Here is a 15,497-nt window from a genome sequence, read left to right as displayed (position 1 = left end):
TTGCTGCTTCATCAGCAAGAATGTATTCAATCGATATTGGGAGGAGGAGGAGGAGGAGGGGAATTCTTATAATAAAAATCTCAGTCCCACTAACTGACTCCTTGATCATTTCATCGATAGATATTTTCAGCTTGTTAGATCAATATCGATCATACTCATGTGCTTACGAACTCACCTATCTGAAATAGAAAGTCGAATGAAAGAAGAGAAAAGTGACACGAATAAAATTGTCTAAAAAAAATGACGTACTATATTGTTTATTTAATAACTACGTACACATGTTCCATCATCGAAGTATCGATAAACAATATGAGAATATTGCGTTGTTTATACAACTGCGTCAGAAAAAAGCTTTATTGTTACAAAATATGCATTTTGAAAACGTACGTTCATTGCGTACATTTCTATTTACCTCAGTCGGAAATTCTAAACAAATAAATAATCGAATAATTTACTTTTCACTACGTTCTATTTCTGCTTTTCTGCCGTGTAAGTTTACTTTTAATGGTTCGCAAATGGCGTCAACGTGTGGCAAACTGTTTTCAACATTTGTTTCTAAAATTAGGTTAAATTAATAGATATGGATTGAATGTACGCAGCGTGTATTTGTTCGTCGAAGATATCGAATTTTGTTGAACGATAAAAAATTCAACTGCGTGTGAAAAAATTTGAGAAAAAAAACTCGTCTATTCCGATTCGATAAATAAAATACTCGAAATGAAATTTAGATTTGACCAATAATACCACTCATAAAATATAAAACAACATGTTGTAAAAATTTAATGAGTATCAATAGTACAAAATACGAGTATCTTGAATAATAATAGGTAGGTACGTTTGTATAATAAAGTAACAATCAATGTACCAGGATAAAATTAATTTCCCAGTTAAATTAACTTAGGTATAATCGTAACATTTAAAAATGTATTTCGCCTTAAAAAAGTATTTCATTTACAAGAGGTAAATTTACCATCGAATATTTTTTACGATCGTTGGGTAACATTTTTGTTCGTTATGAGAATGTGACGTTGTACAAACATCGAGTAATTCGAGACAAAATTTTATCCATTAAATAATTTTCAGCGATTATACTCATGTACAGCCGAACTTCAATCGCGAAATTCGAAACGCCAGTTATTTTATTTCATCGTTTCGAACGATTAATAATCGAAAATGATCGAGTTCCTCAACGTTAATTGATTTCGTTTTCTGCAACTCAAGCTTCGGGATTTCTTTTCATCAGTTTTAAATCAGCTTCCATCATATCTTTGACGAGATCCTAAACGAATACAATAAACCACGATTAGAAATAAAAATAGTCGATGAAAGAACCTATTCATGAAATTATTAAACTAGACTTACCAAAAAACTGACTTTAGGTTTCCATCCAAATTTTTCTCTCGCTTTGGATGGATCGCCATGTAAAAGATCCTGTAAAACATCAGAATTTGAATAATTTGACGTGATAAACAATTTACAATAAATACACGATGGATGAAAAATTCACTAACCACTTCAGTGGGTCGGAAAAATTTAGGATTAATGCGCACTCTAACGGTGCCGGTATCTTTTTCAATTCCTACTTCATCTACGCCCGAACCTTTCCAAATGATTGGTCTTTTGACATAATCAAACGCAGCTTCGACAAATTCTCTGACGCTATGTGTTTCGCCGGTAGCAATAACGTAATCACTCGGTTCATCTTCTTGCAGCATTAACCACATAGCCTAGTGAAAAATGAATATGTATCAATTCCTATAGCAAAATTATTTTTACTCAACATACAGAAAGGAGTAAATACCTCTACGTAATCTTTGGCATGTCCCCAGTCTCTTTTCGAATCCAGATTACCCAACTCGAAATCTTCAATTATACCGAGCGTTATTTTTGCCACTGAACGAGTTATTTTTCGAGTAACGAAGTTTTCACCTCTTCTAGGACTTTCGTGATTGAATAAAATGCCATTACAAGCGAACATTTTGTACGCTTCTCTGTAATTGACCGTCGCCCAATATCCGTACAGTTTGGCAACAGCTGAAAAATGATTTTTACGAAAATGAGCATACTTTTTTCAAGCTGGAAAGAAGAAAAAGAAATACAATACCGTAAGGAGATCTGGGATAAAATGGAGTAGTTTCTTTTTGAGGTGTTTCTAAAACTTTTCCATATAATTCCGAGGTGGAAGCTTGGTAAAATTTGATCTGAGATACGAGTTTACTGGTTCGGATTGCGTCTAGTAATCGTAACGTACCGACGGCGTCAACTTCGGCTGTATATTCGCTTAGTTCGAATGAAACCTAAATTTAGTATTTCATTAGACCGGATGAAATCGATATTTCGAAGAATATAAATCAAATTACTTTAACGTGACTTTGTGCGGCTAAATTATATATTTCTGTGGGTTGGACTTCGCAGATTATTCGAACTAAACTGCTACTATCGGTCATATCGCCGTAATGTAATTTCATTTTTCCTCCTTTGTGCGCGTATGGGTTAGAATATAAATGCTCGATTCTGCCGGTATTAAAGGTACTCGCACGACGAATAATCCCATGTACGAAGTATCCTTTTTCTAAAAGTAATTCTGCCAGGTACGAACCATCCTGGAAAAACACAAGCCATTGATTATGAATGTTTATTCAATCTAAAACGTAGCGAATTCGGTATGATTTACTTGGCCGGTGATTCCTGTGATCAGAGCAACTTTGGTGGAATTTGAGGTAGAATTTGTGTCTCCTGAAGCCATTTTACGATTACTTCATGAAACGATAGACGAACTGAATCTAAATTTAAAACCTTGGATGAAAAATGCAAATTGGAGAAGTAAAATATAGGAAAATTATGAATACTCACATCTAAAAATAGCAAGTTTCAGAACAACTGATCGGTTATTTTACTGCGTTGAAAATTATTCCAAGTAATTCATTCAGTTTGTAACAGATGAGGAATGAAATCGTAAGTTCCAATTTTGATTAAAACAGGAAATCGATCCACGTATGCGTTTTTCATTGCCATAATTAAATATTTTTCAAAAATAAATTGCCAAATTACCTCTCTTATCATTATTTACTTTTTTGTACCCCCTTTCCCCTTTGGCAGCACTCCCTCGACGTGCAACATCCAATCAGCGTTGATTTTAAATCGAAAAGTTACGTTTCGGTTTCAGTTAGGTTTCAGTTCCGTCATTACCAGTGTTGTTCTTTTTGAAAATTAGCTACAATAGCTAATTTTTATTTCGGTTGGCAACACTGTTTCCGATAAAAAATTGACAAAACTGTAAATATTTTTTCTTCGCGATTTTTGAGTGAAAGAGTGGTCTTTTTTTCAATTTTCTTTCGTGAAATTGCGATTATTCGAACAGATTTTGATGTTTAGTAATTCGTGAAGTGAATTTTCGATTTCGGTGTTATGCTCGAGTCGATCGTTTGATGAATTATTTCTCGAGATGAGCGTAATGAGCTCAACAAATGACTTCGTGTTTCGCCATTTCACATCTCCCAGTTCGCAGTTCATTGCTATGAAATTTTACCAAAGCGGTCATATCCGAATCTAAGGGAAGAAATACTGTTCGATTCAACTTGATTTGAGAGTAATCTCCCCGGAAGTCCATTTTGTAAGCAGTCAAGCTGAATCTCTTCATAAATGTATGTATGTCATGACTCTCTAGACACAAACAGAACGTAGCTTTGTTATTCCGAATGATTTGAACTATCATCGATTAATTTTGATTTCATAGGACTCGTCTGAAATGAAGTCGGACGTAATGTTGGCAAAAAATTCAGATAACGACATACTCGAAAGAGTAAACATGGTGAAAGAATTCGTACACCAGTTTGTCCAAGACATAATCGAAGAAGCTATCAAGCAAAGTTCTCAGACAACTTGGTTGATACACTGTTCGGAAAACTGTCACAAACTGAACGATATACAGCCTAAGCAACAAAAAGCTTTCCTCTACTGGACACCTGAAAGTAATCTTTCAGAAATACAACCCGATGACGACGATGACTGCGTTTCTCAAGTTGAAGAACCATCCAAATACATATTATCGTGCAAATCGATCGAAATGAATGGTAAACCCGAAACACTCCATCAAGATATTTATTCGTTGCCTGTGGACTCGATTCGTGCAACTTGTAGCACTTCCGATGAACGTTCGGTTTACTACAAAGTGTTACCCAATTGTAGTAAATGTCTGAAACCGAAGGCAATCCACGCTTTAAATCTGTTCAAATCCACTCACCAAAAAACATTCAGCGATTTGAAAGTATTCTTGTTGAATTTATATTCATCTAGCGACATATCAGTAAAGAAAATTGGTTCGGAGAATTCGGCATTTACAACGTATTCTCGACGGAATACCGTATCCAGTGAGACTGCCAGCGATCCAGCGAACTCGGTTAATCGTAATGAGACAAACGATTACGAATGTTTCGAAAAAACATTACGGTTTCGTAAGAAAGAAGAGAATCTTAAACTCGTTCGAATTAAAAACGAGAAAGATTTGATTAAACCGATACGAAAATGTAACCGGTTGAAAAGACGTAATTTCTTCAGCCTGAAACATTCGTTTTGTAGCGTTTTCAAGTCACATAAGCCGGAAACTAGATCGGATTGTTTGACCGATGCTGCCAGTTCTTTCAAAGATAGAAGTTTACCACCTGTACCGAATGGTCAAGGTGTTTACGCAGATTTTACTTGCGGTAAAAAGAATTCTTCAAGGAGTCAAGATACTCGATTGCAGCAGCAATCTGAAACCGATCAGGATGATTTTAAACTCGATCAAGAGGATCATTCGAATCATAGCGTAATAGATAGCAAAAAATTGGTAGATTTTGCTTCGAATATAGAAAAAGTCAAAGATGTAAGTATCGAAAAAGCAGGGTTACTTCGGTAAATTGTGAATTTTTCAAATTGAACTGATTGAATTAATGTTTGTTTCATTAGTACGGATGGTATTGGGGACCCATGTCGAGTGACGCAGCTGAAAAATTATTACTCAATGAGCCCGATGGTTCTTTCATCGTTCGTGACAGCAGCGACGATAGATACATATTTTCACTTACTTTCAAACTGAACGCTTGCATTAGACACGTACGAATTGAACACGGACAAGGTATTGATGCAATTTCCTCGTATTTTTGTTCATTTTTCTGGCAAGTATTAAGATGACTGATTATTTTTCGTAGGAAACTTCAGCTTCGGAAGTGATACGAATTTCAAAAGTGATACGATCGTAGATTTCATCGAAAACGCTGTTCAACATTCTCGTAGCGGTAGATATCTATTTTTCATTCATCGTCGTCCGGGTCTGGGTCCGATGCGAGTGCTGCTTCTGTATCCAGTTTCAAGATTCAAAGGACATATGCCTAGTTTACAGCATATGTGCAGGTATGCTTATGTTTTTAGTCTGAATTGTCGAAGGATTCGTTCGTAATTCCTCAATTCATCGTTCTCCTTCTTTGCTAAATTTCTTAAGTATATTTGGTTCGATTTACCGAAGATAAATTATTATTTCTACGTTACAGATTCGTAATTTTGAAATCAGTTCGTCGAGATTTGATTCCATCACTGCCGCTGCCTAAGCCTTTACTAGATTATCTAAGTAGCAAAGATTATTACACAGAACAAAGCTTTTAAAACGAGATAATCAGTTCTGCTTCTAGTCAGTTTCTTAATTAGTTATCGTTTTTTTTTTTTTTTTGTATTAATTTGTTAATATTTATAATTATTCTATCGATATTACGTTATCGTCATCTTCTTATACGTTTCTAGATTATAAAAAAATGAAAACATTGTAGATACCTTAGTAGAGTGGTACATGTATCGAGTTGTGTAGTCTTTGATTATTTATTCGTTTGTTTCTTCCATTTATTTGTGTATTGTTTACTGTTCATTTTCAAGTTACTTTTGTCATTTTATAACATTTATCACTGTTAAAATATTAAATCGCGTGCAACAGTAGGTACGTTTCGTCGTTCAATAAAATAAATAGAGACTTCGTTAATAACGAAAAAAGAAAAAAATTTATTCTAAAATAGAGGAATAACGCATAAATTAAATTAACCGTTACAGTAATGATAATTCACACGACTGGACATGATTTTAAAAGAATTCTTGATTCAGAGAGAAATAAAACCAACGACAAGTTGTAAAAATGAAATATCGAGGAGGAAAAATTCCCAAAATTACCACAAACAAGGCGAAAGTCGCAAAAAACGACTCTTATCAATAAATTTCCATTCATGGTGAAAAAATTATAATCCCAACGATTTACGAACGATTTTTTCGGAGATCTTGTTGAACTCTTCTCGATTTTCACGCCACATTTTAGCTGCGTCAACGTTTGCTCCGCTTTCGTCATTCGGTTCTGAAAAATTAATCAGACGAATTAGAAAACCTTCGTACTAGTGGACTCAACATTTTTGTACAAAATTATGAACTAATTTCAAGTTGAACTACAGAAAGGGTGTCAGGAGAGTGGCTAGATTTTGAAAACATTGAACCAAATTAATTTTTCAGTATATTGATGCTTTACTCGACTGAATTCGTAAATTAACACAACAAGGAATATTTTCTTCGTTGTTTGAACCTTCCTAAATGGAAATAAAGGCTTTGATATTTGAAAATTTAAAACATGTAACCGAACAGGTGATTAAAATGAGTTATAGCTATGTTATTCAATTCCTGATCACGTCAGTTTTTAGTCAATGGGAAGAAGAACGATTCTTTAGCGAAATTATACTACTAATAAGTCAGTTTCGAAATGATTTTTCAAAGAATCTTTGGGAAAAGACAACTGATACTCTGAATAGTTTTAGGAATACCGAAGCAAATCATCCCTCGATCGAGTAACCTAGAACGAGATTCGATTGAAAAAACATTTACCTGCGAGGATGCTAACTACAGATAATAAAATTTTTTCGACACTTTGCACAGGACTCCAACGTTCAGCGCTCGTTTCATAACCCATTGGATCATCCCCTGGTGCGTGTAAAATAGAAATACAAACTCGACCATCTGGATAAACTGTAACCGAAAAAAAATGAGCATCATAATGATCTCTTTTACCATCATTAAGTTCAGATTTACGCTTAGAAATCTTGAGAAACCCATTACGTACCATTGGGATGAAACATATCGCAAGTAAATTGCATTTTTGGTGGGCTCAATGGGTAATCAAAAGGAAACGTAAGCTTGGCTGGAAAAATACCGCCTTCGAAACATGTACCTTCGGGTCCACTACACATATGAAAGGGTTAATTAATACTTCGAAGATAATCTGTCTTTTGGATTTGAAATTATACGAATTACATACGTTATCAGAGCTTCCCATTCGAAAAAATTATCTTCGCTGACGGGGCCTGCTACGATGCCTTCAGGAGGATTTGTAACTAATTCTATGGCAAAAAACGGAGTAAAAATATTACTTCAGGTAATCGAAGAGTTGAGCGATACATATTTTGATAGGATTTAATTATAGTTACGTTTATATTCTGCCATCAAACGTCTCAAGGCAGCTCCTGCCATTTTTCAAGACCGAAGGAAACGAAAATATATCCGTGAAGTAGAAGGTATTCTTTTGCAGCGTTGGATTGAACTTCGAAATCAGCTTTAATTATTCAACTTCATGCTTCGATACGATGATAATTATAAATAATTAACTAAAAAAACGATGGAGTTTAATTTTTCTTGTTCGAAATTTGGAAAATATAAATAAGTGATAAGAGAAAGTAGATTCGATTCGAATCGAACGAGAGAAGGGCAATTCGAATCACTACTGATTCTCCTGCTCACGTTCTCAAAAATAACTTGATTTTTTCAAAATTTTACAAAATACTTACTGTCGATGATATTTTATGTAAGTATTCATGATACCATGATGATTTTGAATTGAAATCAGCAATACATGAGTAGATCCTTGTTGAAAGATCTTTGAGTTTCATAAATCCAGAAGTTTCAATCGGAAACGCATATTGAGAAGTACTTTCTCTCGATCTACAATGTACTTACTTATAATGAATAGAAAATTGAACCTGATTGCCATCGATACATGAATATAATATGTACGAAGCTGAATCGACTATCGAGAGCGAAGGAGTGTTCACATTCACATTCAACGCGTTCCGAATGAATTTCGTTGTTCGTAGCGAATCGTATCATTTCACCAACCAACAGAATAGGCAAAGACCAAAAAATATGTAACGCACAACATGTATAATACAAAAAAAATGTTCTCGAATACAAATATGTAATCCATTGAAACTAGGAATTGAAAAAGAAATGCAGTCATAAATTATAAAATCAGTCATTCCAATTTTTCTGAAATCTTCGTATCGATCACTGACTCTTGAAACAGGACCCATTTTACGTATTTACCTACAAAAAAAAAAGATTTTTATTACAAAACTGCTGAGCAGGTACTCTGACTCTACGATTTGAACGAAACCAAGCTAAATCAAAAGAGAATTTCTGGCAAAAATGCGAAACTTTGAAGTACATTTTATGCAAAAAAACAACAATAAATTTTCAATTTTCATTCACTTTTGGCAAACACGAAATTTTTTGGCCATTTGTGGCTTTTTTAGGAATACTTTTTCGAAAAAAAAAAACTTACTATTAATGGAAAATGTAGACCAAAAACAAGACTTCGAGACACTTGAGAGCAATTTTTGGAAGAAAATGAAACATTACTTTGAAAAAGCTTATTAGCAATTCTACGGTAATTTTGTGATTAAAAGCAAAATTTTTTGACAATTTCAGAGCAATTTTTAGAAAAAAGTGAAACATTTGAAATTTTTTGCCAACAAGGGTCAAGCGACAATTATCAGCAATTCCTGACAAGAAACCACATTTTTCGAGGCAATTTTGACAAAAGCCTTTCAGTTTCAGATGTCAGATAGTCCGGCGTATGACAATAGGAGTAATTGCACCCCCCCCCCCAACCGATCATCCGGGACAACTTTTTTCTGAAAGAAGACACCCTAAGGAACATTTTAAAGCCAACTACCCCCAAAAAAATTGGCCTTACTTACAAAATGGCGGCCATTTTGACTGACAGGTCAGCCAAAATCGCAAATTTCGCGTTTCAGCATAGGACTTGCACGACATTTTTCAAACTTTACAAAGGTAGATCGAAAGATCATGCAAAAATTTATCACCTGTCAAAATTTCAAGTGCTAAAGTGCGTTTTTCGATTTTTCGTGAATTTTTGAAAATCAAATTTAGGCCAAAAATGAGGGAAAAAATCAAAATTTTACCAAATTGACCAAGAAAGCTGAAATTCGGGATATACCCTATTTTCGACATGCCAAATCGATTGAAAACGGTTTCAGCCCGTTTTGAGCAGTTCTGGAGCCTCCAGCAGATTTTTGAAATTCGAAATTCCCACAAAATTGCATCAAACTGGAGTTGTAAAGCTGAAATTTATTCTAAAAACTAATTTCAATACACTACGAAGTACTGCAGGTGAATTTCAAGTCGTTTTGGAGCCTCCAGCGACTTTTTTGAAAATAACCTGAGCCTCCAGTAGATTCTTGAAACTTTAAATTTTCACAAAATTTCATCAAATGGAGATGGAAAGCTGAAATTTTTACTCTACACTCCAATTTTAACACCCTCTGAAGACGACTTCCGTTGGGTTCAAATCATTTTAGAGCCTCCAGACTTTTTTGAAAATTACTGGAGCCTCCAGCAGAGGTTTGAAACTTTAAATTTTCACAAAATTTCATCAAATGGAGATGGAAAGCTGAAATTTACTCTACACTCTAATTTTAACACCCCTGAAGACGACTTCAGGTGGGTTCAAGACATTTTAGAGCCTCCAGCGACTTTTTTAAAAATTACTGGAGCCTCCAGTACATTTTTGAAACTTGAAATTTCCCCAACATTAATATATCAAATGGAGTTGGCAAGCTGAAATATAATTCGCAGACTATATGGTGGTTTCAAATGGTTTTGAAGCTTCCAGCTACTTTTAGGAAATTTCAATTTTCCAAAAAAATGCCATATAACCTTTCAAAAAGTTGCTCAAGGCTCCAAAACAAATTGAAATCCACCAGCAGTCAACTTCGTAGCTTATTGAAATTAGTTTGCAGAATGAATTTCGACTCTCCATCTCAGTTTGATGAAATTTTGGGGAAATTTCAAGTTTCAAAAATCTACTGGAGGCTCCAGTAATTTTCAAAAAAGTCGGTAGAGGCTCTAAAATGACTTGAACCCACCTGAAGTCGTCTTCAGAGGGTGTTAAAATTAATTTGCAGAATGAATTTCGACTCTCCATCTCAGTTTGATGACATTTTGGAGAAATTTCAAGTTTCAAGAATCTACTGGAGGCTCCGGTTATTTTCAAAAAAGTCACTGGAGGCTCCAAAACGACTCGAAATTCACCTGCAGTACTTCGTAGCGTATTGAAATTAGTTTTTAGAATAAATTTCAGCTTTACAACTCCAGTTTGATGCAATTTTGTGGGAATTTCGAATTTCAAAAATCTGCTGGAGGCTCCAGAACTGCTCAAAACGGGTTGAAACCGCTTTCAATCGATTTGGCATGTCGAAAATAGGGTATACCCCGAATTTCAGCTTTCTTGGTCAATTTGGTAAAATTTTGATTTTTTCCCTCATTTTTGACCTAATTTTGATTTTCAAAAATTCACCAAAAATCGAAAAACGCACTTTAGCACTTGAAATTTTGACAGGTGATAAATTTTTGCATGATTTTTCGATCTACCTTTGTAACGTTTGAAAAATTTCGTGCAAGTCCTATGTTGAAACGCAAAATTTTGTTCACTTCGTTCATGTTATGAGAAATTTTAAAAATCGCCCTTCAATTAAATTTTTTTTCAAGTTTCAAAAAATCGCCAAAAATCCAAGAAAAAGCTCAACAACCTGAAATTTCGGTTACGGGGATTTCAAGACATGCTCTTCCGATCTAATTTGGTTTCATTCAAAAACTTCTGTATTCGTACCGAAGGCAGAATCCAGATCTTGATCTTGTCGTAAAACATAACGTAAGGTTTCTCAAGTACAGTACACCCATTTTACTCATCCTTCACACCCTGTATTTTCACAGGAATAGTATCGAGTATATTCTTGATAGACGACCAGCAAGACGAGTTCGTCGACAAAGTATCAATATTTTGTTCTAAAAGCAAGAACTTCTGCCTGACTTCGGCTAAAATTTCATCTGAAAACACAAAAATTCATTTTTTACACACGAAATACATACAACCAAATCAATAGTTGTTATTAAACATTCGTCACCTTTCGATAAGTTATGCTCAGTCACCGATTTATCTTCATTGGACACCTGATGTTCACATTCAGCCATTTCAATATCGTCAATGCGTTCAGGAGTAACCGGATCCGACACGATAGCCGGAGTAAGAGGAGAGCCAACAGAATCGCGCGTTTCGACGAATACTTCTTCGGCACGTTCTACTTTAAAGATCATCAGAACAGCGTGAATATGTACGCACATATTGTACATAATGGAATGATCCATGCAAGTGCATTTGTATTCGTGTAAACACGCATTGCATTCGGAACACTTGAGTAAACAATCCGATAAGCATTGTGGACTTTGTACGCTAACGGTGTAAATGTTTTCGGGTGAAATAACTTTCCATTTACCAGGTTCGTCCAAACAGTACATAGTCAAATCACCCATTTGTTCCAGAGCAGAAGTATGCCTGCTATTTAAAGTAGTCAATTTCAAAGGCGTATAACCGTTGATATTTTTCATCTCTTCTTCTCGCAGTATAACAGATAAATTACTCTTGATACTGGATAAACACGAGGCCACAGTTTTCACTCTTTTTCCACCCAAAACATTAAATTTGAAATGCAGATCCGCGTCTGAATCTACTTCGGAGAACATACGATAACAATACGCCCACTGTTCGGCGTTGCTTAAAAAATCCACTTTGAAGCTAGCGATGAACTTTTGGTAATCTAGGTCCGTTTGGTTGACAAAGTCTTCGAGCAAAATACGGAATTTGTTTTCGTCCAGTTCTTTATACAAAGTATCCAAAATCGAACGGAATTCGTCACGTTTATGGGCGGGAATCTTTTTGCAGAGACGATCCCATTCTTGAGTAACGTGCCACATGTAATACAGGTAATATTGCGGTAATGGCATCACGTTTGTCCAGGATTTGAAATACATGATTTGTAAATCGCTGACGAACGTCTTGACTTTCATCTCACCCACTTGAGATTTGATGCATTCCACAAAACAGGTCATAACGCTTTCATTTGTACGGTTTGTCAAGAGGAAAGCCACCGGTAAACATTCTTGATTTAGATTCAATACCGTCACTGTGTGTAGATCATACCGTTCTGGACTGCTGACGATATGAGTACTTTCGATATTGACTACTCCATCTACAGCCAGTAATTCCATTTTTTTCTTTTGTTCGGCGTTCATGAATACTAACACGAAATCGTGAGTTTCGAACGAATAATCTGTAAAATGAAAGAAATTACTTTTTGCGAAATAAATCAGTAGATTGAATTTTCTGCGAAGTACCTGAATTAATTGAATCCTTCAACATGGTAATCGATACGTCTTCGTTTTTATTCTTAAAGAAAATAATAGAATCTTTGTTTTGCTCGACGAAAGTTGGAACACTCTCGGAAGCTGTTTTCGACGGACCAAGATCCGGAACATAATGCAATTTAATATTACGTAAATCTTTAGAAGTGATGGTTCTTTTACGATTATCGTGATTTCCCTTGATCAGCGACTCGTTCTCGTTCTCCATTATCACGCTGAGTGCGATTCTATCGGCTATTTTAGAAGCTAACTCGAGTCTTTTGGGTTTATCTAGGTATATATGAGTTAACTCGGTTTGAGTACCGATTTCGTGTCCGACGTGAGTTGTTTGAAACTTTACTTCGCATTTGCCATCTGACTTGAATTCTTTTACAACTATTTCTGCCGGACACAAGCCTTGTAATTTTTTCGATCCTTTTTTCTTCAACTTTCGTACTCGAGCGCTATTTTCGCATTGTGATTTGTATACTCCGGAACGATGGCATCGAAATTTTCTCGTACGACTATTGGCAGTGTCGAGAACACCGCTAGATGAATGATATCCGGCAATGGTGAAGAATTCTACTTCTTGTTTCCATTTCATGAACTGGTCCATCGAATCGAACTGTCTGTTTTCGTATACTAAAGTAACGTTGTGGTCTTCGGTGTAATGCTTTAATAACAGGTAGTGTCTCAGGAACGTTTTTTCGCACAGTACACAAATGATACTAGGTTCGAGTTTTTTAACCTGTTGAAAAAAATACATTATCAATTTTTGCGTTTTAATAAAGTATAGAAATTGCAAAAAAAAAATACTTTAGGAAGTTTGGAACAGTTGGCGATATGCTTTATCAACGAACGTCTACAGAGGAAGTTTTTCGAACAATTATCACAAGTCTGAAATTTTCAACGAATCGAGGTAAACAAATTTTTTCGAATAATACTCGCATCAGATGAAATCGTCAAAATTTACCATTTTTTCGTTCGATTCGTGAACACTGCGAATATGATCGGTGTAACTCTGTTTAGTTTTATAAACGAGACCGCATCCGTGACATTCCTGTAGAAAAAATACACAAAAATCAGCAAACAAAGAACCTATCGAAATGGAAAATAATGAAATGATCGTATTACGTATATTGTTGGGTACATATGTTTGTCCTGTATATGTCGGATTAAATTTTGGCGATATTTAAATACTGTGCCACAATCGTTACACTCCTGTAAAAAAAATACCGACGTGAAATTAAACCGTAGTAGTCTAGAATGAAATATTATGACTCTCAACTGTAACAAACGTACAAAATGTCCAGGTTTTTTGGTACTTTTCTTCGCCAGCGTTTTGGGTTTATGGGTTTTCAAATGGCTTTTCAACGCGCAGATACTTTTTAAATGTTTATCACAAAAATTGCATTTCTGAAAATATTAATCGAAATCAAATTATTCGGACACTAGAGAGGAAATGGAAAAAGGTGTCTTACTTGAAGAGGCTTGGAAGGTCTTTCGGTGTGTTTCATGATTATATGGCGTTTCAGTGCATCGATTCTCGGAAAGCTTTTACCGCAAGAGTCGCATATCTAAAAAATATATTAATTTTAATCAAACGTGTTTATTAATATAAGAGGATTTCAACAGGATAAGCGTACTTACGTGAACTTTTTCTGGATCATGGACAGCGTTTTTGTGGCGGCTTAAACCGTACCTTGTAGAATAAACTTTACCGCATTGTTCACAAACGAATCTGACTTGTCCCATAATTGAAATATTAATGGAAATGGAGGTATATCATGAAGAAAATAACGAATTTTTGCTCAAATATTCGAATTTTTCGGGGTTCAACAAGGTAAATTTACCTTGGGGTTCAAGATTTTTGAAAAATCTGATAATTTGAGCCTGATAAAATGTTGACCCTACAATGGGGGAAAATAGCCTGGCAATTTTCAACTATCCAGTTATTCATTTTAGTTGACTTTTCATTTCATAGATAGAGAGCGCTTTTTGAAAATTTTTACGTTTCATCGACTTTTGATTTTTTTTTTCAGAAAAATAAGACCAATTTCAAAATTTGAAATTTCGCGATGTTTTATTTTTAATTACAAATCAGAATGCAACGGAAAATTCGATGTTCTGTTCTCCTTCTCCATCATTCAAAAGAAGGCGACCCTAAACTAAATATTATTATGATAACGATTACTAATTTACGACGAAACGAAGAGGAAGAACGTCTGTTTGAAACTTTGAATTAAATTTTGAAATTTGCAATGCAATCGAGGTGCTGAAAAATTCAAAAACAATAATTTTCTGTTCGCTTTCACTTTCACACTCCTCGATGAAAAAAACTTGAGGAGTTGGGGATATAAGTATTTCAAAACGAAGGAAGAAAAGAAACGACTAAGAAAATAATTATGATCAACATCGATCATGCAGCTTTTAGATCTCAGAGTTGTCAACGAACAACGAATCATTTTTGATAGAGAAAGAAAGCACTACACCAGTGACCCGTTACAAATGTCACAATCCGTTGAAAAAATCGGAATCTGAGCAAGAAAGTGAACTCAGGTTTTCACTTTTCATCACAGATCACACCGATCTCTCATCTCTGCAAGCACTTTCATACTACTGAGTTCGTTTATCCGGCAGGAAAAAGTAAAAACATTATTCGAGTATAAAAGATAGTTTTTCAAAAAGAACCTAACGAATACTGCGAAAAAAACACAAAACATTTGTTGTTAAAGCAACATTATTATTAAATAATAACACAATAGAGCGAAAAGTACAGAGAATTTAGGCTATCTCGAACTATAATACCAACATACTTAAATAACAAATTAAGGCCACGATGGTGGATCACCAGGTTTCACTTGTCCTCCATACATGGCACTTTTATCCCGAAATCGTATTAATCGAACACCCTCGATATCGTCGAAATATTTACCCACAAGCAAGGCAGGAATTATTAACAG

At 35.0% G+C, this 15,497-nt stretch overlaps 4 protein-coding genes across 4 annotated transcripts; 1 reads left to right on the top strand and 3 right to left on the bottom strand.

Annotated features, from left to right (window-relative positions):
• Window positions 1-755: 755 nt before the first annotated feature.
• Window positions 756-3,070, bottom strand: Gmd (GDP-mannose 4,6 dehydratase). Its single transcript, XM_065364802.1, has 8 exons — window positions 2,854-3,070; window positions 2,675-2,783; window positions 2,361-2,603; window positions 2,105-2,297; window positions 1,802-2,034; window positions 1,512-1,727; window positions 1,363-1,431; window positions 756-1,279 (listed from the first exon to the last, which is right to left on the bottom strand). Exons 2-8 carry the CDS (start codon window positions 2,744-2,746, stop codon window positions 1,217-1,219), a joined length of 1,089 nt encoding a protein of 362 aa, XP_065220874.1. The 5' UTR covers window positions 2,747-2,783; window positions 2,854-3,070; the 3' UTR covers window positions 756-1,216.
• A 196-nt stretch (window positions 3,071-3,266) lies between these two features.
• On the top strand, window positions 3,267-5,964 carry LOC135845925 (uncharacterized). The gene is made up of 5 exons (XM_065364800.1): window positions 3,267-3,644; window positions 3,737-4,864; window positions 4,948-5,116; window positions 5,190-5,391; window positions 5,529-5,964. The coding sequence occupies exons 2-5, from the start codon at window positions 3,749-3,751 to the stop codon at window positions 5,638-5,640; spliced, it is 1,599 nt and encodes a 532-aa protein (XP_065220872.1). The 5' UTR covers window positions 3,267-3,644; window positions 3,737-3,748; the 3' UTR covers window positions 5,641-5,964.
• A 39-nt stretch (window positions 5,965-6,003) lies between these two features.
• Ubc7 (ubiquitin conjugating enzyme 7) lies at window positions 6,004-7,722 on the bottom strand. The gene is made up of 5 exons (XM_065364806.1): window positions 7,488-7,722; window positions 7,319-7,400; window positions 7,124-7,242; window positions 6,889-7,029; window positions 6,004-6,370 (listed from the first exon to the last, which is right to left on the bottom strand). The coding sequence occupies exons 1-5, from the start codon at window positions 7,528-7,530 to the stop codon at window positions 6,258-6,260; spliced, it is 498 nt and encodes a 165-aa protein (XP_065220878.1). The 5' UTR covers window positions 7,531-7,722; the 3' UTR covers window positions 6,004-6,257.
• Window positions 7,723-8,202: 480 nt separating this feature from the next.
• LOC135845923 (uncharacterized) lies at window positions 8,203-14,439 on the bottom strand. The gene is made up of 10 exons (XM_065364798.1): window positions 14,185-14,439; window positions 14,016-14,111; window positions 13,837-13,950; window positions 13,669-13,755; window positions 13,508-13,594; window positions 13,351-13,431; window positions 12,529-13,282; window positions 11,262-12,464; window positions 10,967-11,184; window positions 8,203-8,379 (listed from the first exon to the last, which is right to left on the bottom strand). Exons 1-9 carry the CDS (start codon window positions 14,287-14,289, stop codon window positions 11,039-11,041), a joined length of 2,673 nt encoding a protein of 890 aa, XP_065220870.1. The 5' UTR covers window positions 14,290-14,439; the 3' UTR covers window positions 8,203-8,379; window positions 10,967-11,038.
• Window positions 14,440-15,497: the final 1,058 nt, after the last annotated feature.

The sequence above is a fragment of the Planococcus citri genome, chromosome 4, assembly GCF_950023065.1.
Source record: "Planococcus citri chromosome 4, ihPlaCitr1.1, whole genome shotgun sequence".
Classification (NCBI taxonomy): domain Eukaryota; kingdom Metazoa; phylum Arthropoda; class Insecta; order Hemiptera; family Pseudococcidae; genus Planococcus; species Planococcus citri.
The sequence above is the reverse complement of the archived record's forward strand: the minus strand, read 5'-3'. Positions and strand labels throughout refer to the sequence as shown.

Coding starts and splice junctions, on each gene's coding strand:
- Gmd (XM_065364802.1), bottom strand. CDS start 2,746: ATGGCTTCAGGAGACACAAATTCTACCTCAAATTCCACCAAAGTTGCT. Junction 1,728..1,801: donor ATGCCAAAGATTACGTAGAG/GTATTTACTCCT, acceptor ATTTTTCACTAG/GCTATGTGGTTAATGCTGCA. Junction 1,432..1,511: donor TTTTCCGACCCACTGAAGTG/GTTAGTGAATTT, acceptor GATGTTTTACAG/GATCTTTTACATGGCGATCC.
- LOC135845925 (XM_065364800.1), top strand. CDS start 3,749: ATGAAGTCGGACGTAATGTTGGCAAAAAATTCAGATAACGACATACTC. Junction 4,865..4,947: donor ATATAGAAAAAGTCAAAGAT/GTAAGTATCGAA, acceptor TTGTTTCATTAG/TACGGATGGTATTGGGGACC. Junction 5,117..5,189: donor ACGAATTGAACACGGACAAG/GTATTGATGCAA, acceptor TATTTTTCGTAG/GAAACTTCAGCTTCGGAAGT.
- Ubc7 (XM_065364806.1), bottom strand. CDS start 7,530: ATGGCAGGAGCTGCCTTGAGACGTTTGATGGCAGAATATAAAC. Junction 7,243..7,318: donor GAATGGGAAGCTCTGATAAC/GTATGTAATTCG, acceptor TCATATGTGTAG/TGGACCCGAAGGTACATGTT. Junction 6,371..6,888: donor TGTAGTTAGCATCCTCGCAG/GTAAATGTTTTT, acceptor TTAATTTTTCAG/AACCGAATGACGAAAGCGGA.
- LOC135845923 (XM_065364798.1), bottom strand. CDS start 14,289: ATGGGACAAGTCAGATTCGTTTGTGAACAATGCGGTAAAGTTTATTCT. Junction 13,951..14,015: donor GACCTTCCAAGCCTCTTCAA/GTAAGACACCTT, acceptor TAATATTTTCAG/AAATGCAATTTTTGTGATAA. Junction 13,432..13,507: donor ACGAATCGAACGAAAAAATG/GTAAATTTTGAC, acceptor TGAAAATTTCAG/ACTTGTGATAATTGTTCGAA.